This window comes from Aspergillus sydowii (genome assembly GCF_001890705.1).
Source record: "Aspergillus sydowii CBS 593.65 unplaced genomic scaffold ASPSYscaffold_5, whole genome shotgun sequence".
Classification (NCBI taxonomy): Eukaryota; Fungi; Ascomycota; class Eurotiomycetes; order Eurotiales; family Aspergillaceae; genus Aspergillus; species Aspergillus sydowii.
The window spans coordinates 35,124-56,445 of record NW_024467863.1 but is presented as its reverse complement, the minus strand read 5'-3'; the positions used below and the strand labels follow the sequence as shown (position 1 = coordinate 56,445).

Sequence of the window (21,322 nt, the reverse complement as noted above, 5' to 3'; positions counted from 1 at the left end):
GCTGGCTATTGGTATTGAGCCCTACACGGCAACATTAGGTTGGATTTCTTTTAGGGCCAATGACAGGCCAAAAATTAATGGGAGAGATTATCCGCCTGTGTGTAAATACATATGATAGAGCAGACTTCTTTTCCTTGAGAAATCGAAAGCTGCTCGCAGTACCTAACTTTGTATCTGCTGATTCTATGAGGATGGCAAGTTGCGAACCACCAATCAGGATGATTGTTAATCTGCGGGTACCGTCCGGTAGACAGCAAACAGTGCAAACACTCATGATCATCGCCCATTTTTCGTAACCAGACTCATCTGCAAGATCCGGCAAAGGTCGGAGTTTCGCGCTGGAGCAATTCCCCGTTCAAGATGCCGTCCAAACAATTCAACAGCTTCTGGTGCGGGAAGCTCAGTCGCCAATGCCTCAAACTTCAGGTACTACCAACACCTTTTCCGTGGACTGAAAATCTCGCGTACTGTTCATACTTAAGCTTTGAGCACTGCTGAAAGAAAACAGGTGCAAACTACAAATCGCCCAGTTGCTTTCGTTATTCCTTCACGACGTTCGTTATGCACGTTATCAGCGATTCTGCCGGAGACAACTCGCCCATCGAAACCCCACAGGAGACCAGTTTCAAATGCGAATACACACGGTTGCAGGTTCGCATCTAGGCTAGCGCGAGCTATAGCACCGCGCCCTGGTGGAGCGACCGAAACTTACATTGCATACGGAATGACCCAGAAACTATTCGAGGCTTGTTCCAGCCAAGGGGACTACAGAATACCCCAGCTACAAGAGAAGAACGCCCAGGTTCCCAAGACAGAGGCCGGGGAAGATCTAGGTGTAGGAGACGGTTGGTGGTATCAAGGTTTGTTTTCCGGCCATACTCGTGTGTTTTGTTCTGCATCGAGCAACAGTAGCTGACATAGATACTATGCACTTTTTCCACTATTAGAATTAGGTCTTGTCCCAACCTTTTCAACGTGGTCTCAGATTACTTTCCTCCACATGTACCTATTGACGGCTCGACTTCGGGCACTACCGTCTCATGAGAGTCTTCAGACGTATTCGCGCCATTTGATCGACCACTTCTCACATAGTGCCGAGCATCGTATGGACGTGCTCCATGGCTTAACGAGCCGTGCCATAAGGAATAAGTTCTTGAAAGACCTCTTCATCCAGTGGCGTGGTGTTCTCGCCGCATACGATGAGGGTCTCATCAAAGGAGATGCCGTTCTAGGTGCTGCCGTATGGAGAAATTTGTGGAAAGCGAGTTATAACACCCCTGACGGGAAGGAGATTGAGTGGGAGAAAGTTGCGCGTGTTGTCGCCTATATGCGGCGGTTGCTTTCAGAACTGTCGAACATGGATGATGCCGATCTGATCTTCCAGCTAGGTTCACCGAACAACGGTAAACCCGGTGTGTTTTCACCCTCTGATGCAGACAAGCTTTTGGTAGAGAAGAAGCGACAGTTGTGAATATGCCGGGAAAATATGGCGTATTTCACGTGTGATATTTGTACGATATAATTTTAGTTATGAGAGAGGTCTTCATTTGTATAGTATATGCCGCATGCGGGAGTGTCTATTTATGCTAGAGAGCTGCAAGGTTTAAGTGGAAACATGCATGTTTGGTAGATTTATGGACCTAGCGTCCTTAAGAAGGCCTCCCAAACCCCAGCAGGCTTGGGTAGACCAATCTAACAGCCTGTACGAGTTGTTAAAGGGCGGGGCTGAATAAACGACACATTTTTTTTGCTAAAAAAGGTCCTTTTCGACCATACTTCGGCAAATTGGATGGTAGAAATCTTTGTACTTTGCAAAGGTATCAATCGCCACTTGACGATCAACCTTTTGCAAAGTTCGATATCTGTGCACTCGTTAGGCCGCTGAACTAACTGTTCATTGACGTGGGTTTCTTACAGTGGTCGCACGAATTTCATCCTTCCGATCTTTCCCAGGAGATCTACGGTTGGCTCGACCACACATTTGTCGCCAGCCTTAAGACCAATTTGAAAATAGAGATTGGAAACCTCAATATTCTCACTCTTAGCAAGCCCATAAACCTGACCCATAATCTTGGACAGATCAGCGGTCAGAGGCTGTTCAAAGAGCAGGACTTGTTCTAAAAATACGACAAGCTGGTTTGCTGTCAATCCTTGGATATCGCTCGGCTGAGGGTGGAATGAAGACTCGGGAAGAGTCCTCCATTTGTTAGCCAGTTCATACACAACATCAGCTAACGACGTATCGAAGTCTGGTTTTGGAGGCAAACCAGGTTTGTAGAACCAGGCGTCCCAGTCCACCTCCTGCAAAATTTTGGAGACTTCAGCATCAGGCCCAAAGAAACTCAGAAACGTGGACTTGAATTCGTAGGAATCCAACGATTTCCCTTTGAAGGTAGTGAAATACTAGGAGATATCAATATCACATCTACCAGGTCAAGAGCGCATTGGCAGACTCACATGAGGAATGAAACGGTCGAATTTATCCTTTCCAATAAGGTTTTCCAGATAAAACAGGAAATTGAACCCTTTTTCGTACGGGATGCTTGAGAACGCATCATCTGGATCATCTCCCTTGAGAGTTGGAACCAATTTTGTAAATTCATGATCATGACCATAGCGCTCAACGGAATCTCTAAGGGACTTCCAGCCTATAATGGCCGAGAAATGGCGATACTTTTCGCCATGTCTATGAAATCATGGTCGGTCAATGAAATTTTTGAGCTGAAGACATAACAGAATACTATCACTCACATCGCAGCTAGTATCTGTACAACGGTCAACTGTGCTCAACATTCACATAACAACAAGTAGGCATGATTTCGGAACTTACGCGTCTCTCCAGGTAGACTGTCCACCCTTCATTAAGCCAGAAATGTTCCCATGAAGCACTAGTTACCAGGTTACCGCTCCAGCTATGGGCCAGCTCATGGGCAATAACGTCGACATTCTCTCGGTCCTGGTGGCTTACATTAATGACAGAAGAATGTGCTCAGGTTATTTTTTGAACTTACCTTTGAAATTATGCTAGGTGTCGCGAAGGTGAATACCGGATTCTCCATACCTCCGTATGGGAAGCTGGGCGGAAGAATCAGGATATTGAATTCAACCCATGCATAGGGGTTAATAAGTTTCTGAACTCACAAATTAGTTAGATATCCCGATACAAACAAGTCTATAAGCAAACCTCTATCGTATCGATAAACCTCTCCGTGTCCGCCTCGAGCTCCCACTGGCATTCCTGAAGCTTATCAGGGCTGGTTGCAACAACACTACGTGGCCCAACAGGAGCCTCCACAATATCGCTATCTAAATTAGTAGGGGGAAAAGTAATTACAGCTGTGATTAGTGGCGTTTGCACTCACCCACTAGCCAAAGCAAATAGGTAGCTTGGAATAGGGACTTTTTGGTGGAACTGGTAAAGGCTTTTTACGCCAAGTTGCGGCTTGCCCAAGGAATTGCGAACAGGCAGGCCACTAGCAATCACGGGCAAATGTGAAGTGATGTTAAAGTCAAAAGTGCATTTAACATCAGGCGTATCCTGGCATGGGAAAATCGACCGGGCGTGGATGGCCTGACACTGAGAGACTGAAACCCAACAACCGTTAGCTCTAACCAAGTACTATCACAGGCCACAAAATTTCGAAAGGTCTTCTTACACATATATGGGTGCTTCTTGTTTGATGTTTGGGCAGGAGTCAACCACTGGAGAGCGGTGCATTTCTCTGTTGTTTCGACAGAGATCTATAACCCTCGTTAGCGTATTGGCCTGGCCGGCTGCTGGCCTCTGCGATCTGACATACGTTAACGTCAATTATTTCATCAAGTTTAACAGGATTTTCAAGCTTAATTTTCAACGCGGTCCCGTAAGGGCCCAGTGGAGGAAGAAGCTCCCATTTCACGGGTAAGCCCGCGACCTGGACGTCATCGATATCGACGTGGTGTGAATCAAGAATAACTTCCTGAGTTTCAGCATTGGTGGTTGATCTGAGCCTGTGGATAACATTTCCGACAAGCTTCTTTTGCTCAAAAAGGATTTCAAAGTTGACGGTGCTATGGGTACAAATCCAATTATTATAGTTGGACAAAGTATTAGGGTCCCTTGCGGGGTTGATGAGCGTCGCCATGCTACGTACGCAGAGGCTGCCTCTGGTTGAATTGCTGTAGAGCGTGTTTCGGGCAAAATAAAGCTTCTGTGATCGAAGTAAAAACGACCGGAACATATGGATTGGCGCGTTTGGAGTGTGGACGATTGAAATTCTTTGATTCCAAGTACGTAGTCGTTGGCGGCAAGGGCGGTGGATCCAAATTCCCTCTTCGGCTGCAATTCCCCGTTATTAGCCGCACCTTCATATACGGAGTATGCTGATGCGCCCTCAGGCTGCCAGGCACCGATTACGTCGTATGTTGCTCGATGAATGCGACGAGAATGGCGCGGCCAATTATTCTCGTGTACATGGAGAACTCTCCAGAATGCACACAATTGCGGCCAATGGATGTGCGTCTATATTGTAACCTCTCGAGACACAAAATAGTGCCAGAAGCTTACATCGACTGCAGTTTTGACTTCGTCGAATCGACAAAGAAGAGGCATCGCTGATCTGCCTCCAGGCTGACAGTCCAGCACCCCAGCTGGAGTGATCCTCCAGCGATGGTTGGAGTTATCTGAATCTGATAGGCTTAACTACGTAACTTCAGTAGTTAACAGCACATTAATGATCTCGGCAGGGGCAAGAGCACAGCTCAGGTCACGTGTTACTAGTGCTAAAGGAGCTTTTGAACTGCTCAATGAATGAGTCTGTGTTAATCTGTTCGCTTGTGTATCAGATTACAATTAAGTTCCATTGGGAAACTTTGTCTTTGAGACTGAACCTAATTGGATACATAATTGCTCGTGTGACGTAGGTACACAGCACCTTCGGAGCTTAATCTAGAGTTCATTTGCTTTCAGTCAGTTACCATTAGCTTCCATTGACTGTTTCCCAGTGCCCTTTGTATACTCACCGAGCTTACGTAGTTCCCGCATGATATTTGAAAATGGATTCGGCACCGCAGGTGCAAGTTGGTGGAATTGAAGATGCGGCGCGGAACACGCAAACTCCAGTCGATGCGGAGATGACACCGGCTCCAAGCGCAGGAAATGACGGTCAAACAGAGCAGTCACAAGATGTTTTTTTACAAGATGCGCAACCAGTAGAGGTCGGATTGCAACCAGCAGAGGAACCGCAGCCCCCAAAACTGCTCCACTTCCTTGAGTAAGTTCACAACACCCCAGCCGCGTTCACTTGCCTCCCTTATAGCCTATCTATGTGTTATTTTCAACCGCAATCATGGGGACCGTAATGATGGACTTTCTCGATAGTTTCTTGACATCACCAATTGTCGAGCTTATTGTTGGAAGCGGCGATAAAAAGATTGCCATGACTGCCCACCAGAGCTTACTGTTGGAATCGCCTATGCTGTCCGAGCAGGTTAAGGCATTTGGCGAAGGTCCAGTAGGTGGCACATTATTTCCCATTTGGTGATGTTCGCTAATTGACCATATATTCCATAGCGCCGGGTTGAACTCCCTGATGAAGACGTCGAAGCGTTTGGTTATTTCTTACAATATCAATATACGCGGGACTATGCACCTTCACAACCACAAACTGCTGATGTAACAGATGATACTGGCGAACAGCTCCTCAAACATGCTCGTGTATACACGCTGGCAGGGAAACTGGGCATTCCTGCCCTGAAGTCTCTTGCACATTCTAAGATACATCGCATCAACAGTACCTCGCGTGGTGAATTGGCCTATGCCCGCTATGTATATGCAAACACGGCGCCCAATGATGTTACTATTCGCAAGCCCGTGTCGAACTTTTGGGGTATGAGGAGCCATGTCTTGCGCCATGAAGCGGCCGAAGACTTTGAGCAGCTATGTCTCGATGTTCCGCAGTTTTGTTTTGACGTCCTGACTGTGGTTCTGGACCAAAAGGAGAAACGCGCACAGGATCGAGCGGAGACAGAATCTGGGGTGAAGGGAAGTGGAAGGAAGCGACTTCGCAGTGGCCTGTAGGGGGGCACAAACCGGTTTGTCGAAGTGACTCGCAACTGTGGGCGCACCTATCAGTGGATCGATCCATCACTTGTTGCAATCTGCTCGTCACAGGCCCGATCTTCTATTCTCGCTTTTCTAGACGCACCGCCACCTGTTTATGTGCCTGCAGGTCCTGGGCCGCCTATACACAACCCACTGATCGGCAATTCTACGTCCTTAAGATTTCCTTTGCAGCTGTGTTACTCTATGGTTCTGTACTTTATGATGTTCCTTCGAGAGCATGAAATTCGGGATTCGGTGTTTTATAAAGTTGTGGTCCTAAGCAGCCAGAGCCTCGATCTCCTCAATCACCTTGGGCGCTGTAGTCAGGTTGTCGTGGCCATTCTTAGTAATATGGATATTATCTTCGATGCGAACTCCACCGACAGCCCAGTATCGCTGCAGAGTATCCACATCAATATACCTTTGGAGATCGGGGTTCTTGAGGAACGGCTCAATGATGAAACGGCAGAAATAAATCTATAGGGGAAACAATCAGTAATTAACAATGAAAGACACAGCGTGGAGTGAATAAGACTTACACCAGGCTCAACGGTGATAACAGACCCAGCCGGTAGCTGACCCCGGACACGAAGATACCTGAACATGGTGTCATTGTCCTCATAGTTCGGGTTGCCGCCAGTGTCGTGCGTATCCATTCCAAGGTAATGGCCAAGGCCGTGGGGGAAGAAAGCAACGCTAATCCGCTTGTCAAATAACTCTTCCTCTGAACCGCGCAGAATGCCCAGCTTCAGCAAGCCCTTGATCGCAATGCGGTGCGCGTACGCGTGGACGTCTTCCCACTGTACCCCTTCCTTCAGCATATCGATGCACTCTAATTGCATTTGGAGCACAATCTCGTAGATTTGGCGAGTTTCTGGTAGGAATTTACCGTTCAGCGGAAACGCACGGGTGATATCTGCACAGTAAGTACGGTATTCTCCGCCGGCATCAATTAGAACGTTGTCCTTCCTCCGGTGTGTAGCCTGGTCGACCAAGTTCTCGTCGTTCTTTCCATAATGTAGAGTGGCTCCGTTCTCGCCACAGGCAACGATCGGATGATATGATTGTTCACGGGCTCCGTTAGCGATGCAGGCTGCAATGAATGCCGCCTCAATTTCGCGCTCGTTGGTCGCAAATTTCGCGGCTTTGATAGCTGCAATATGGGCCTTGGCGGAGATATCGTTTGCTTTCCTAAGAAGCGCAACCTCGTAACTGTCTTTTATTACGCGAGTCTCCTCAATGACACCCTTCAGTACGCTGAAGTTGGTTTCAGAGAAGCCCTCAAATTTTGTACCTTCAGATACCTGCTCCGCAATCGCAAAAGCAGCACATTTATTGTCTTTCGAGGCAGCAATGGTCGCCAATGTTGCATTGACTTCAGGTGTCTCCAACACATTATCGACATCATATCGCTCGAGTGCCTCCGCAGGTGACAGTGGAAGGCCAGACCAGATCACGTCATCTGGGTTAACAGGAGGAATGAAGAGGGTTAAATGATCAGAATCGATATTGTAGACTAGAGACGAGTCCGGTAGCAAACACCCTGAGAGATAAAAGAAAGGGCGGCGTTGCCTGCGATAGTCAACAAATAAGCAATATTTCCACAAATAATACGGCCTGCAACAAAGAATAGTATCCCTTTCATGGCCAAGAAGCACTTACCTGAAGGGCACCGGCTCGTCATTGTCTTCTATTAAGCGGGTTTTCTGAGCTTCTAGATAGATGGCGCCTCCACTGTGGCCATGAGCCCTGAGACCATCGGCAACCCGACGAGCATGTGCTTTGGCGGGATATTTGGCCGTGAGAATGGTGTCGAGAGAAGTCATGGTTTTTCCGTTCTACTACTATGTAAGAAGTCCAAGCGCACTTTTCTGGGGACTGGAGCTATTTTATGTGTGTCCAATGCAACGGCGGCTTCCATCGGCCCTGCTCGGCAAACTAGCGGGGTTCCAATCTGACAGCGGGGTTGAATCACCGTCCAGCGGCTCGATGTAAATCTAGAGTTAGTCTACGGGGGTGTGATAAACGTAACTTCTCAGATTTTCTAAGGTTACATTAACTTGCCTAGTTCAAACATAATAAGTGAAACTCATATCCTGGGGCGTTGAACAGCGTTCACCTAAAGGCCCCATTCTCCTGAGTGCTGGTAATCACATCCTCAAACTCCATCTGCCATTTATCCACCTCTGCGAATTTTAGAGCCTGCATTCTTAATTCTTCACTTAAATAAGCCCTGACCGGAGATTCTTGTTCAAGGTCGAATTCAGGATCGAATTCGTCGGACTCAAGGGCTGATGACAAAGGTGAGGACATGACGGTTGACTCGTTCTCTTTGCCATTATTTGTTTCTTTACGAGAGCTAATGCCGTTTTGTTTAACGGTTTTGGGATCTTTGCCGTGAGGTTTCATATCTGCTTCGCCTCGATTACCGGTGGCCAGTTTCGGCTTATTCGCTGGATGTCGTCGCGTACGAGAACGATTCCGGAAAGGTAAGTAACTCAATTCATCATCGTCTGGCGCAGGTGTAGCGACTTCATCTCCATCCGATTCGCTGAGGACATCAAATCTGGATGCGGCCCGGCGCACTACCCTCCTTTGGCGCCTTCGAGGCAAAAGTTTATCTTGGAGTGCTGCTGTTGGGATATGAAGCTTGTTATCACTTGGCTGTGCGCCCTTTGGGATCTGGACTTGGTTTGCACGAGAAACCTGCCGATCTGAATCTGGTGTAGACATTCCATAAGTGAGACCCGGAACAGGGCTGCTCATTGGCGGTACCATCGTCTCGCTGAAAGTAGCCGGAGATCGTGTTGAATGGAGCAGATCAGCGGGGGATCCTCTCTGTCTTGTGTCCATTCCTGATGTTGGGGCCCCAGGTGTGCTTCTTTCAAAACCGAGAAACGAGTTGGAGGCTTCGGTTTCGTCGACTGACCGTTTGCGCTTCGAAGATTTACCACTTGAAAGTAAAGACGGAGACTGCTCAGGGGAAGACACGGCAGGCCTAAGCACCAATGATTTCCCTCGCGAGATATTCAGTGGTGTTGATTCATCCTCCGGACTTAAGCCGCCGAGAAAGTCGTCGTCGTCTAGATCGGATGACCCATCCTCATCGTGCATCATATGTAGAATACTCGCTTGTCGAGGTCGTCGTCTGAAGTTGCTCAACATCGAACTCTCAAAAGCAGGCGTTCCCGGGATCCTGGAGCTCGTATCTCCTTTGCGCCCAGCAATGGAAAGGGTCGAAGAATAGCCCCGGGCCCTCGTAGGTGGTCGACTTCCTGTAGCTCCCTGTTCGGTTCCAGGTGATGACCCTAATGCAAATCCGTGCGCTTTTCTGAGTGGTGTTTGGTTCCTTAGCTGTCGTATAATATCGGATGGGTCAGCGCTATTCGCAAGTCGCGAACTGCCCACTGCATCGCTTCTTGGTGACCGTGAAATATCGCGAGACCCAGCGATATCTCGCGATGAATCATGACTCTGGGTCTGCTTCGAAGCCGCCGTCGCCAGACGGTTGCGCTTCGCTGCCGGTCTGGGCATGATATCGATATCAAGTAAACGTATTATCGATGAAGGAGGTATTGCGTTCGCTTTCGAAACCGATCAATGAGAACCAGAAGTAAAATGAGAGATTGATTTGTCTTCAAATTGTGAGGCGCAAATAGGGTGTTATTGCGAATCTGTGGGAGGTGTGACCGTAGTTAATCTCGCGTTGCTTTGTTTTGAGAAAGCGACGCGTTAATTACACTACTCCATATTTGGCAACGACCATCTCCGATCTGGACTGGGCCCCGCCAGACCCGACATGAGGAACGACTGCCTTTACCTCTGTTTAATTCCACGTCTACTCCGTACTCTACAGTAGTAAGGTCTCTAGTACGTAACGGACACAACCATTGAATGTTACTGTCATAGATTGTTCGAAGATCGGCTTCCAACACTGAGCTCAGCTGGGTAGTGTCCTCACCTTGGGTTGGCTGCTTAAGTGGAGTCGCTTCGGTATGGCAGGCTCCTCAGCCCTTCACGACAACACCTTTCCATATAAAGGCAAGCCCACCAACAGTTCCAAACGGACAGAATAACCAAGGGAATGACGCATAAGATTCTCGTCTCCAAATTAGATCGGCTCCGTTGAGCATCCACCACGGACGACAGACCGTATCTCGGAAGGTATGACAAACAATACCTGACCCCTTGAAACAAGCCTCGGCCAGGCTTTATGGTTGAGCTAGGGACAGGCAATCGTGCCAAAGTTGATTTAATCGTTGCTCTCGGTGAGAATTTGACTTCGGAGTCCATCCACGCTCCGCAGTGTCCTGGACTCCTGATACGTCCATAGCAGAACGGCCCCACCATCTTCTCACGTGGGGTCAACGGCCGGTACAGTCCGTCGAGGAAGTTAGGAACCCGAACCACCGTCAATCCGTCATACATATTATTAATGCTTCCCCGCTCAACCAGAAGACGGATACATTTTTAAAGAACGTTGAAAGGTGGGGAAACAATAAGACAATCATGAGTCACCACCACATACGGAGTAGTCAATATTTCGGGGCCATACCACCAAGTCGCCTAGCAATCAGGACGGCCCTGGATTAGTGGTTAGCTTCCAGGCGGTATTTACTGCCGACGGTTCTTCAAGTGTCCGTGCCACGCTTCTTCCAGAAGTTTTCCCTTTATTCCATATCTCTCGCTGTTTCGAGAACGATTCAGAACCACTACTTTCCCCGAACTCCGTCCTCAGCCCAAGGCGTTGTCCGATACGACAAAAGCCCTAATTGTTGGTGTTCAAAATATCCGATGCCTTGCCCTTCTTAACCACGAGAAATGCTAGGAGTACTAAAGTTTGGATACTCGCTTTGAACAGCTCAACGGTACGAATGGCCAGTGATTTTGTTGGCATGTGAAGCTTGCCTGCGTATATAAAGAGACTTGCACTCTTCCACGGCGGCCTGGTCCGCTTATGTTTAGATTAACCATTTCCGCATCCGAAACCATGTCTATTTCCCCAGAGAGGGACAGGGAGTTACCCTTCGATTCTAATTCACCAACTGTTTTAAATGAGTTAGCGGACAAGAGAAAACGCCCCAGTTCCGAAGCCACCGAATACCCCCGAAGACGTGCTACAATTGCTGTATGTATCTTCACTGTGCTCCATTTTTATCACCTTTCTGACCTACACTCGTTCTGATCTTCGCAACATTTGAGTACGTGAGCTTTGCCCGCTCCATTTCCCACCCCTTCCTCCTCTTTTTTTTTTTTTTTTTTTTTTTTTTTTTNCTGCTTTGCGAACAAAGACTCTCATGGCATGCATAGAGCCTGCGGTCATATTGAGGCTCTCGTTCCCATCCATTCAACATCCTCTTTTTTTTTTTTTTCTTTTCTTTTTTTCCCCCCATCCATCCAAACCTTGTTAATCGTTAAGTATAAGCAAAGTAGTGCCAAATCTGTCGTTTACGGAAAACTAGGTGCAACGGAGCACGCCCAAGGTGCCAACTCTGCACTGACCTTGATGCAGAATGCGTCTACAGGGAACCCGGTATAAAGCTAGATGCTGGAGATAAATTGATTATTGAAAGGCTCACAAGAATTGAGGGACTACTACAAACTAGCCTAGCAGCGGAAAATGCTCGCTTGCCGTTGTCCTCGACTTCACCTGCAACAAGTAACGACATCAATATTAGAAGCGATGACATCGTTGCGAAATCGTCTAGGCATCCCGTTGTACCTGGAAGAACAACCTGCATTGTCGGACTCGGCTCATGGGCAAACCCGCCAACAAGCATATCAACAATGCCCAAAGTACACACCACGCCGGCACTGAATCTCCTGAATTGGCCCTTGATTGAGGATTTAGTGGCTCGCCCATATGATCCACAAACGCTGTTACAGTTAGAAATGGCCCGTGAGCCGCTCAGAATGGATACTCCCGCTACGCTTGATCTATCCCACGCCCCGGCTTATATCGAAACCTTCTTTGAACTAGTCAACGTTTGGTATGCGTGTGTTAATCCATACACATGGCCAAGATATTATAATACGGCTGTTTCTCTTGGCTTTAGGGAAGGCCCAGAGAGTTGCGTTGTTCTTTTGGTTTTAGCTCTTGGCTGTGCCGCCCAGTATGGCAGTATCGCTTTGGTACCGACGGACAAGAATCCTCCTGGTTTTTCATATTTTACGGCCGCATGGAATCTTCTGCCATCTGTCATTATGCGCAACTCTGCAGCTGCCGCGCAATGTATTATCCTGACAGCTGCTTACTTATTTTACTTGGTGCGGCCACTTGAAGCCTGGGCATTGCTATCAAACGCCAGCATCAAGTTACAGTTATTATTCGGCAGCCCATTTCGTGTCCCTATCCAATGGAGGGAGCTAAGTGTGAGGGTATATTGGAATACCCTCCTCTATGAAAGTGATCTGTTGGCTGAATTAGATCTACCGCACTCTGGAATTGTGAACTTTGAGGAGCTCGTCGATCTTCCAGGAAAATTTGATGAGGGCTTTGATGATGATGATGATGATGACGATGACGATGGTGATGATGCGGGCAAGAACGACGAGAATGCCAAACATACATTTGCCAACCGTGCTGGTCGTGACGAACTATGGTATTTCCTAGCTGAGATTGCGCTGAGGCGATTGCTCAATCGAGTTAGCCACATGATCTACCAGAGAGACAACACCCTCACGCTCGCTTCCCTTGCACCAATCGTGTCGGAATTAGACTTCCAATTATCCCAATGGTATGACGGCCTTCCCCAACCCGTTCGGTTTCCTCTATCCCACTCCCCCATTTCGCAGCCCGTCCAGACTGTCCTCAGACTCCGGTACTTCGCCTGTCGAACAATCATCTACCGGCCTTATATACTGGCGGTTTTTGAGAATCAGCAGACAGCAGGCGATCCGTGGGTAAGAGAATGTTGCCGACGTTGTTTAGAGGCTACCCTATGCCAACTAGAGAATGTGACTAGTCATCGTGACGGCCATCTCCCGTATCTATGGCAAGGTGCTCTATCAATGGTATCCCAATCACTACTAATAATGGGCGCAACTATGTCTCCTACACTCGCGGCTTTATTGCCCTCTACGTTCCGCGTGGATAGTATTATATCTAGCGTGATAACAGAGGTCGACCGGTACGCGCATCTAGCGCCAAGTCTCAAGCTATCTGCGGAAATACTTCGTGACGCAGAGCGGCGTCGTCAAATTTGTCTCGGGTCGTCGGGGGAGGTTTTCTGAGAAATGATTTCAGTATTTGATTTGGAAAGCTATTTTAGTCGCCCCTCCCTGGCACAGGAAAGAGGGTTCCACATCGAGTGACTCGAAGTGCCCATTCTGGAGATGATCTGGAAGGCGGGTATCTTCAGTGAATCAGCCAGACTCACATTCAGAGAATTCTCTGACGCGGAGCAATATTAAGAGGCTACATATTTATCAACGAGATGAAGACCCCCGTTTTCTTATGTTACAGTTCACATAGTAGGTTTCTTTATTATCATGCGTACCATCATTGGCACTGGGAAGCGGGCAGATGGCACTCAAGGTAGAGCCAAAATGGCCGTGCAGGAAATTGATATGATTGCAACGTATGTATGTATACATATATTGGAACTTATATACATGACATGGGGTATTGTGTAGACAAGACAATTATCATAAACGTAGCGCGATGTGTTGTTGCATCATCATCATCATGATAAGTGATAAGAAACTCCCAGATGTCAGCCAAAGGATTTAACCGCCACAGGGGTATAATTATAGGTGGCGGACCGTAAAAAAAGAAAAAGAAAAAGAAGAAACGCCCAAGCGTCAAAAGAGAAATAAAAGAGGCAACCTGCATTTGCTTAAAGGAGAACCCATTCACTACCCCTCTTGATGAACTTATCAAGCATTATACCAATGTCGTTAAGCGCAAATCGGCATATGTAAAAGCCAAAGAATTCAGCCGCGTGGCGAGTGCTAAGTTCCAACCCTACAAGCGTTTGAGAAGAGTGTCTCAAGCCCGGGTCTTCAACTTGTTGGGCGATTTGGTCTAGCGAAAAGAACAATAATACTGCGTCAGTAACCACAATAGCAAGTGCGGTTCAAATTTTAACTCACCCAAAATTTGAGCAGCATCACAAAGTCGGCCCAACGCACTCATGTAGTTCGCGTTCGGTCCGTTGAACTGCACCTGTGAAATGTTTCGGCTGGCATGCTGGGCATTCGGTATTGGGGTCATTGGAAGTGAGCTTATTGTCAAATGGTCTTTGCTTGGCTCCTTTGAGCTAGGCATTGAGCCCGCACCAAATCCAGAATTCTTAGACCGTAGCTTCCGCCAAGAGCTCAAATATGATTTGCTTGGTCCGTTTGACACTCTCGGCGGTGGTGCATCAAAAGTTGTGACATCGTCGAGCGCTTGTGCCGCTTTAAAGAGAGGCATGGCGCCCTGTACACCCACCTCGCTGCCAATCTTCTTGGATAATGACATTTGAACCTGATCTAATACACTCTCAAATGTTTGCATCTCTTCCAAAACAGCGTCGGCGTCATACATGTCAACTTTGGATAGCTTGAGTAATGCTGCCGTTAACAGGTCACAGTTCGAAATTTTTTCTTCGACGCCTTTAAGTTTAACATTTTTAACACGCCAAACATCACGGGGAACGAATAATTTCGTCGACAAGTATCCGCCCCGGGGATGGGCTATGGTTTGGTATATACACCGCATGAGCCAGAACGGACGTAAGAGAAACGACTCAGGACAAGGCTCTAGCGGGAGAGGTGAATTAGTAGCAAGCGGATTGGGGGAGCCAGGGCTGGTTGGCGAATGAATGTAGCTGTCAAACAAATAGAGGCCGTCGCTTGGCAGCGCGCTGGAGACAAAATTGGCAGCAGTTGGTGTGGGCAAAGCATTTATCGAAGCTGTTGCAATTCCCTTTTGGAAATCCAATGTGGGGAATGCGTTCATCGACGGTGTGGCTGGGGAATCGGTATAAACGTCTGGATTTGGCACTGATACATTTCTCGATCGAAGAGGCAAGGTGCTTGGATGCGGCCTACCTAGATTATCTGGCGCGGAGGGCACCTTACCCATCGGCCGGCGAGCTGGTGAAAGCATTTTAGAATTTCCATTGGTGTCGTCATCCTCAACTTGTGTTACTTCCCTAGCAAGGTACAAATTCGAGGATGTCTCTTCATTGACGGACCCAATAGACGCATCCCGCTTAGTTTGGTTCACTGTCGAATCTATCGAGGAATTTGCGTCGAAGATACCGTTTGGTTGTAGAGTGAAGCTCGTCGAATCCTCTTCTTTTTCTAATGGTTCTGGCGCCGTTGAGGACCGGGTCGCTCGTCTGCCCAAGGATTGAGAGATATCGGGGTTTATCGACCCAGAGCTTGAACGAGCACTGGTCTCGATCTTGAGTTCAACCGTGGTCTGACCGGACATTCTTCGCGCGCGTACGCTTTGTGCGTGAGCTGATCTAGAAGCCGACTGCGCCAAGGCTTGGTGGAAATCTGGCTCCCCTTGCTGAGTTGGACTCTGTTCGAAAGGAAACGTATTATCCTCCACAAGAGGCGGTAGCGTCCCACCTGTTGCTACTGTTTTAATTGTGGCAGGGCTCTCCCAAGTGTTCCTTAGATGACCGCCCGAAGTAGACTGACGCGGAAGTGCTGACTTCGACTGGAGGTCAAACTCGAAATCATCCATAACATAGCCCCTAGTCATCTCTTCTAACAATCGTTCCTCTTCTTCCGCTTCCTCGTCAAGATACTCTAGTCCCGAATCATTAATATTGTCCGAGCTGTCTTGCTCCTGGGGTCGACGTAATTCCCGTCCCCGTGTCATCGCCACCTCGGCTTCTCGCTCAGCTTCCCTTACTTTTTGTTTCGCGATTTCAACATTGCGGCGAGCGTTTGCAAAAGCATCATCATTATCTTCCTGCGCCTCCGATCCGCTTGCTGGTTCAAACCCTTCATCATATGCAGCTTCCACCGCTGCGTCAAGAGCAGCATCGAACTCGGCTTCCGTACCATGGCTGTTACGAGTGCTTCTTCTGCGGCGCAAGTATACAGACGACGCTTTTGAATGCGTCGACGGCGATGAAGAAGCGCCAGACTCATCTATAGTATCCAGCCACGAAGTCGACCCATTCATATCTCGGGCTTGCTCGCTCAAAACCGATAGCTCCGATAACCGAGACTTAAGAGAATGCTCATTCTCTTCCAAGATTGATTCCCCTAAAAAGGCGGGAACGACGCTCGAGTTCTCACGGTTGTGTGAAAAGGGCTGTCCTTGGGTTATAGACTGTGCAGAATTCGCCTGATCCTTGTCAATAGACGAGAAATTTTGACTATGCACGCCAACTTCTATAGTTGATGGGAGCAACGACTGGCGCCTTGGAGGAATGTGCGGCTGAACCGATGTCTTTGCCCCTTCCAAAACTGTCTCGCGGGCAGCGGGTGATTCCTGTTCTAAGAAGCCGGAGTCTCCATTGGCAAAGCCATAATCACCCCCCTGAACAGTTTGAATATATTCGCCGTACGATTCTTGACTCAGCGGACGTTCAGGAAGCGCCTTGCTGTCGATATTGCGAAACGAAAAATCCATACGCTGGAGCTCGGTAACTCGAATCATATAAGTGTCGCGCTGGTTGTTTATGAGCTGCGATCCCACGACCTAAGAACGCGTGTGCACTTACAATTTCTTGAAGTTTAAGTTTCTCATCTTCTCCTCCATTACTTCGAAGCATCACTAGTTGCAAAAGTTGACATGCATCATGGTACGCCTCCATAGCACCTTCAAAATTCGCTGCGTTATCAAGAAGGACAGCTGTGTTCGCCTTCTGCAGAGCTTTGGAGAGCATGGCCTTCTGAGAGGTACCTTGTCGCCGTTTATCATTCTGGCTGTAGGGGTGGCCGGAGGTTTGGTGGGTGGAATAGTCAGCTGGCACCGGCTCAAAGAGCTCCTTTTCTGGTGAACTTTTTTGCCCTCGTAGATCATTCCGTACAAATGCCGACTCGAAAAGAGGGGACTCAGGCCGCAACAAAGATGGACCTATCGTATTCGTGGATGATTTCGGCAGCGCGTTTAGTTCCGTCTGGTCTGGCATTGTCGTCTCCATATGACTCCGCTCAATAGCTGACTGTGAAGTATGATTTCTTGTAAATGGACCGTGACTCTCTTGACTGATCTGATATGGGAAACGACCCTGGGGGCTAGTTTCTAAGCTTGGGATCTTCTTGTGCGAGATATGATTATCTGTCGCAAGCAATCTATGGGCACTCTCCTGGCGCCGATGATTTACAAAATTCGGCGAAAAGTTGCTAGAGGTCGTTGACTGTGACCATCGGTTCAAGTTACCAAGACCCCCGCTGATATTGCCATCATCCATGGCATTTGGAGAGCTGGCAAGTTGTCCGCTGGGTGGTTCTGACATTTTCAACGTCCCCAGCTCAATGTTAAGCGCATCCACCGTTTCTTGCGAGAAACCGTATTCCGGACATGTAACAATGACAAGGAGAAACGCTTCCGAAGACGAGTATTGGCAAGCAGAAAATCGATAGGTATGAGCCAATCCTAGGTAACGCGCTTGATTTCGTGACAACCCACTTCCGACGGCGAAGACAAGTTTGGGGCTGCGAAATGAAAAGGAGTTAAGCTGGAGAATTAATCCGTTTCGAGGCGTGTGGGGATCTATTGTGATTCGTAACGTCTGCAGTCGCAGCTAGAGACGGTGATAAATTGATGATGGCAACAGCCGTCTGGCAAGAAGAAAGCTATTGGGTTGAGAATAAATATCGGTAATGATAGCTAGGTGAGAGCGTGGCGGGTGAGTTGGGCTAATTCTCTGAAGACGGAGAAGGTATACGGCATACTTCATGGAATGTGAGACTTTCTTGGAATAATAGCGGTTGATGGGATAGACATCCCGTGTTGAAGAAAGATCGTGAATTGGCGTGTGAATTGGCAACGGCGTGTCCTCTTGACGGTTTCCAGATTGTTAAATTCAGTGTTTCAATACAGCACGACACAGCGGAAAGAGTCGTCAGAAAAACACATCGCCTTCTGTGTTTAAGGACGACAAAATATTGAGTCCCAGTTGGTACTTAACCCAGCCTCGGTCTTCGATGAACAGCTAATGCTCGGTGCGCCGTTGGTGTTCTCTGGTTGCAAATAATAATGGGGGTATCTCGCGGACACAACGGACTAGCAATATCAAAATGAAATTGATTAGGTACTCGAAAGGCGCATTTGTAACGGATGTTCAAGTCTCAAAATAACGCTGACATTCGGAGTCAAGCCAGAAGTAGGTGATGGCGACCGCAATACAATTCACGGACAAGCGAAAGAAAAGCAATGACATTAGTTAATCGAGGAATTCTGCAAAGACGGCTCAGGGGTGCTGGTGGATCCAATGGAGAAGCACCGAGGAGGCGGACTGCAAGTTGACTCCTCCTGGTGTCGTTGACTCGTTGGTTCTTCGACGAGGAGGTGACAACTGACTGGTATTCGAAATGTGGGGTCAATGCCTCAAAGTCAATGGCCAAATTTCAATCAATGCATCTCGATTTACGACTCGCCAAAGGGACTGTACTCTTCTACCTACATGGTCAGCTGAGATCCTAGAAAGGCTGGTAAATGTTCGGTGATCGAATAAAAAGCTCCCCGCACCTCGCACCTTACTATCCAACAAGGGCATCAAGCTGGCCAAACATCCCTAATACCGGTAAAGCGTTGAAGCCCCCGGCCATACTTAATGCTTAGGTTGAACTGGCTATGGAGTGATGTTGCATAGCCACGGACTGCGGCACCTCTTTCTTTCTGTTTCCAGTTAACTATATTGGATACTATGTAAACAGTCCCCTGCTGCCCTACTCATAAATCTTGATCTGATGGGTAGATGAACAGCATGCCAACAACCAACGAATATTGTCGATCCAGTAATACAGCAGGATTCGTAGTCTAAATCCCCAGGCAATCTTCATCCTGAATCTTTCATTTGTTGGTGGGGCGCGACATTTCCTACTAGAGATCATGTGTGGGAGCAGCAGCTCATGGAAACCTTCGACAAAAATGAAAAGCCATTCGATTCAGCACTATCCAGGGTGGGCGGTCAAGTAATTGGATAATGATTAGCTTTAAGTTGAATGGAGATTGTGTATAGAGACACGAAACAAGAGCAAATAATCAGCTTGCCCCTTTGTTGCTGCATGAAATAAACTGGACTGGAATTCAAATTACAGCAAGAGTATACCTCCCATCCGGATTACCTTCATAAGCCCTATTCTTCGCTTTCATCTTCGTCGCTTGTAGCCTCAATATTCAGTCGCGAGGGCCGAGCCCCCGAGGGTTCGTCAGTCAAATCCTTCTCTCCGCCATTACCATCGAAGTTTGCACTTAACTCGACATAATCTGGTCGAGGGATCGATACTCCCTTCTCTTGCAAAGCAGATTCGATGTCAGGTAGAAGAGTCAACAGGGCGGAAAATTGATCGATTGGCAATGAGATTCCCTTTATTGTGAGCAGTTAGAGATCTTTTCTAGGATAACTATGCAAGTGTGGCTGCAGCTTACCTTTTTCCCAGGAAGCTCTTCCCCATCCTTCTCGTAATATTCCCTGATGTTGACCATAGTTTTGCCCCGAAACGAGGATATAGTGATACGACGCATTTTTGAGATTTCCCAGTAGCTATCTCCATTTGAGTCCTCTTTTCTGGTGTAGATCCCATGGGGAGTACGGGGGCCAGTTGAATTTAAGAGGTGTGAGGCATTAGTCCTAGACTTCTTGTTAAGATGAGCTTCGTCATCAACCACAAAGTTATCAGAGACCTCTGAAACTCTCTTTCTAGACCGCGAAGTCATAATTGTTGGTCTTGCCTTTCGAAGCTGGATACTTGAAAGGGATAGACGAGATGTCTTATGAATTTCAATCCGTAATTATAGGTTAGGAAAGGTTATATGCTTTAGCAAGCTGAGAGGTACAATGATCTTAATGAGGTGATATGTCAGTACGTACGCTGGGTGTATTCAAGCTTGATATGTTGTAGATGAGGTTGAAGATTGAGGCTGACGCTCTGCCGCCTTTCTCCCCGCCTGCTCTATGGGGTTAAGATTTCGCGAATGGATCGAGGTACAAGACAACCCCCAAAAGTCTCCACACAAACATGCACACACTTTGGATCTGGATTAATTGATTCCCTTTCTCTCTTAGCTTCTCTCCCGACGCCCGATGGCCATGGCGCAAAATAACTTGGCTGAATCAAATGGGACTAGGACACCGTTACAACAGGTTCTTAATGTTTGCAATCGTGTCCAAGCCAACAGCCCTATTTACAACTTCCTGCTTAGCGATGTGGATATATATCATGCCGAAGAAGGCTCATTCTCTGCGAGGCTTCAGGTTGGCGCTAAACATCTGAACTCCAAAGGCGGCTTANATGGTGTATTTTCTGCTTGTGTCACGGATTGGGCAGGCGGCTTGGCAATCGCTTCATGTGGACTGGAATCTACTGGAGTGAGCACCAACATCAATGTCAATTACCTCTCTTCCGCAAGTGCAGGGGACTGGTTGGATATCCGAGGCTATGCCAATAAAGTTGGCAGGTCTCTCGCCTTTACTACCATAACTATCTCAAAATGCACCAGCCCTGGCAGTACCACCCTAGTGGCGCAGGGGTCTCATACAAAATACATCAAAGCACGATAGCCAACTTGAATCAAGACCTTTTGCTCACAGCCACATGGATTCGACCGCACCGCCATCTTTTTTGCGTCCGGCGTGATTCACATATACTTTAAGTGCCTGGGTTCACTCAGATAGCGGATAACCATCTCCACCTGTTTACTGGGGACCCCCTGCTTTATTTTGTAGGTTCACATTGAATAGCGGGTACATGTTCAGTCTTGCATTTACTAGTTGTGGTGATGAAAACTGAGAAATAAATCAATGACACATTCTGAAAATCAACCGCAAGATTGCAAGTCTGAGTTTTGGAAAACAGGATAACCATTGCACCTCGAACTGGTAAAGGGTAACTGGAATAGAGTAGCGTTATTGAACATCATTAGGAGGGAACCAAGTAAGTTAACTATCGTTAAGAGAATAAGCAGTCCAGCTTGCCCACTGGCACGGTAGATCATATTCCACATATGGAAAAGCAATATATTACGTAAATATTATCGTATTAACTACACTTCAATAATGATCATGTTTCGCCTCATAACTACCACCTGTACTACCATTAAGGATCACAGGGGTATAG

General features: G+C 47.7%; 9 protein-coding genes across 9 annotated transcripts; 4 read left to right on the top strand and 5 right to left on the bottom strand.

The window, feature by feature from the left end:
* Nucleotides 1-308: 308 nt before the first annotated feature.
* On the top strand, nt 309-1,471 carry ASPSYDRAFT_201714 (uncharacterized protein; the record flags this gene model as incomplete). The annotated part of the gene is made up of 3 exons (XM_040843809.1): nt 309-426; nt 509-885; nt 922-1,471. Exons 1-3 carry the CDS (start codon nt 361-363, stop codon nt 1,469-1,471), a joined length of 993 nt encoding a protein of 330 aa, XP_040702220.1. The 5' UTR covers nt 309-360.
* Nucleotides 1,472-1,750: 279 nt separating this feature from the next.
* ASPSYDRAFT_89166 (bifunctional aminopeptidase/epoxide hydrolase) lies at nt 1,751-4,124 on the bottom strand (the record flags this gene model as incomplete). Its single annotated transcript, XM_040852121.1, has 10 exons — nt 1,751-1,862; nt 1,916-2,403; nt 2,458-2,686; nt 2,752-2,765; nt 2,831-2,956; nt 3,012-3,131; nt 3,185-3,302; nt 3,363-3,585; nt 3,657-3,741; nt 3,801-4,124. 10 exons carry the CDS (start codon nt 4,122-4,124, stop codon nt 1,751-1,753), a joined length of 1,839 nt encoding a protein of 612 aa, XP_040702219.1.
* Nucleotides 4,125-5,034: 910 nt separating this feature from the next.
* Nucleotides 5,035-6,058, top strand: ASPSYDRAFT_31090 (uncharacterized protein; the record flags this gene model as incomplete). Its single annotated transcript, XM_040844837.1, has 3 exons — nt 5,035-5,252; nt 5,360-5,492; nt 5,552-6,058. 3 exons carry the CDS (start codon nt 5,035-5,037, stop codon nt 6,056-6,058), a joined length of 858 nt encoding a protein of 285 aa, XP_040702218.1.
* A 300-nt stretch (nt 6,059-6,358) lies between these two features.
* ASPSYDRAFT_31089 (aminopeptidase P family protein) lies at nt 6,359-7,908 on the bottom strand (the record flags this gene model as incomplete). The annotated part of the gene is made up of 3 exons (XM_040844836.1): nt 6,359-6,559; nt 6,622-7,654; nt 7,745-7,908. The coding sequence occupies 3 exons, from the start codon at nt 7,906-7,908 to the stop codon at nt 6,359-6,361; spliced, it is 1,398 nt and encodes a 465-aa protein (XP_040702217.1).
* A 190-nt stretch (nt 7,909-8,098) lies between these two features.
* Nucleotides 8,099-9,772, bottom strand: ASPSYDRAFT_44731 (uncharacterized protein). Its single transcript, XM_040846904.1, has one exon. It carries the CDS (start codon nt 9,614-9,616, stop codon nt 8,198-8,200), a length of 1,419 nt encoding a protein of 472 aa, XP_040702216.1. The 5' UTR covers nt 9,617-9,772; the 3' UTR covers nt 8,099-8,197.
* Nucleotides 9,773-11,072: 1,300 nt separating this feature from the next.
* Nucleotides 11,073-13,315, top strand: ASPSYDRAFT_57717 (putative C6 finger domain protein; the record flags this gene model as incomplete). Its single annotated transcript, XM_040849418.1, has 2 exons — nt 11,073-11,210; nt 11,516-13,315. 2 exons carry the CDS (start codon nt 11,073-11,075, stop codon nt 13,313-13,315), a joined length of 1,938 nt encoding a protein of 645 aa, XP_040702215.1.
* Nucleotides 13,316-14,108: 793 nt separating this feature from the next.
* On the bottom strand, nt 14,109-17,451 carry ASPSYDRAFT_152417 (uncharacterized protein; the record flags this gene model as incomplete). The annotated part of the gene is made up of 2 exons (XM_040842188.1): nt 14,109-16,706; nt 16,759-17,451. 2 exons carry the CDS (start codon nt 17,449-17,451, stop codon nt 14,109-14,111), a joined length of 3,291 nt encoding a protein of 1,096 aa, XP_040702214.1.
* A 1,890-nt stretch (nt 17,452-19,341) lies between these two features.
* Nucleotides 19,342-19,922, bottom strand: ASPSYDRAFT_57715 (transcriptional coactivator p15/PC4 family protein; the record flags this gene model as incomplete). The annotated part of the gene is made up of 2 exons (XM_040849417.1): nt 19,342-19,572; nt 19,635-19,922. The coding sequence occupies 2 exons, from the start codon at nt 19,920-19,922 to the stop codon at nt 19,342-19,344; spliced, it is 519 nt and encodes a 172-aa protein (XP_040702213.1).
* Nucleotides 19,923-20,205: 283 nt separating this feature from the next.
* Nucleotides 20,206-21,190, top strand: ASPSYDRAFT_44727 (PaaI family thioesterase). The gene has a single exon (XM_040846903.1). It carries the CDS (start codon nt 20,290-20,292, stop codon nt 20,764-20,766), a length of 477 nt encoding a protein of 158 aa, XP_040702212.1. The 5' UTR covers nt 20,206-20,289; the 3' UTR covers nt 20,767-21,190.
* Nucleotides 21,191-21,322: the final 132 nt, after the last annotated feature.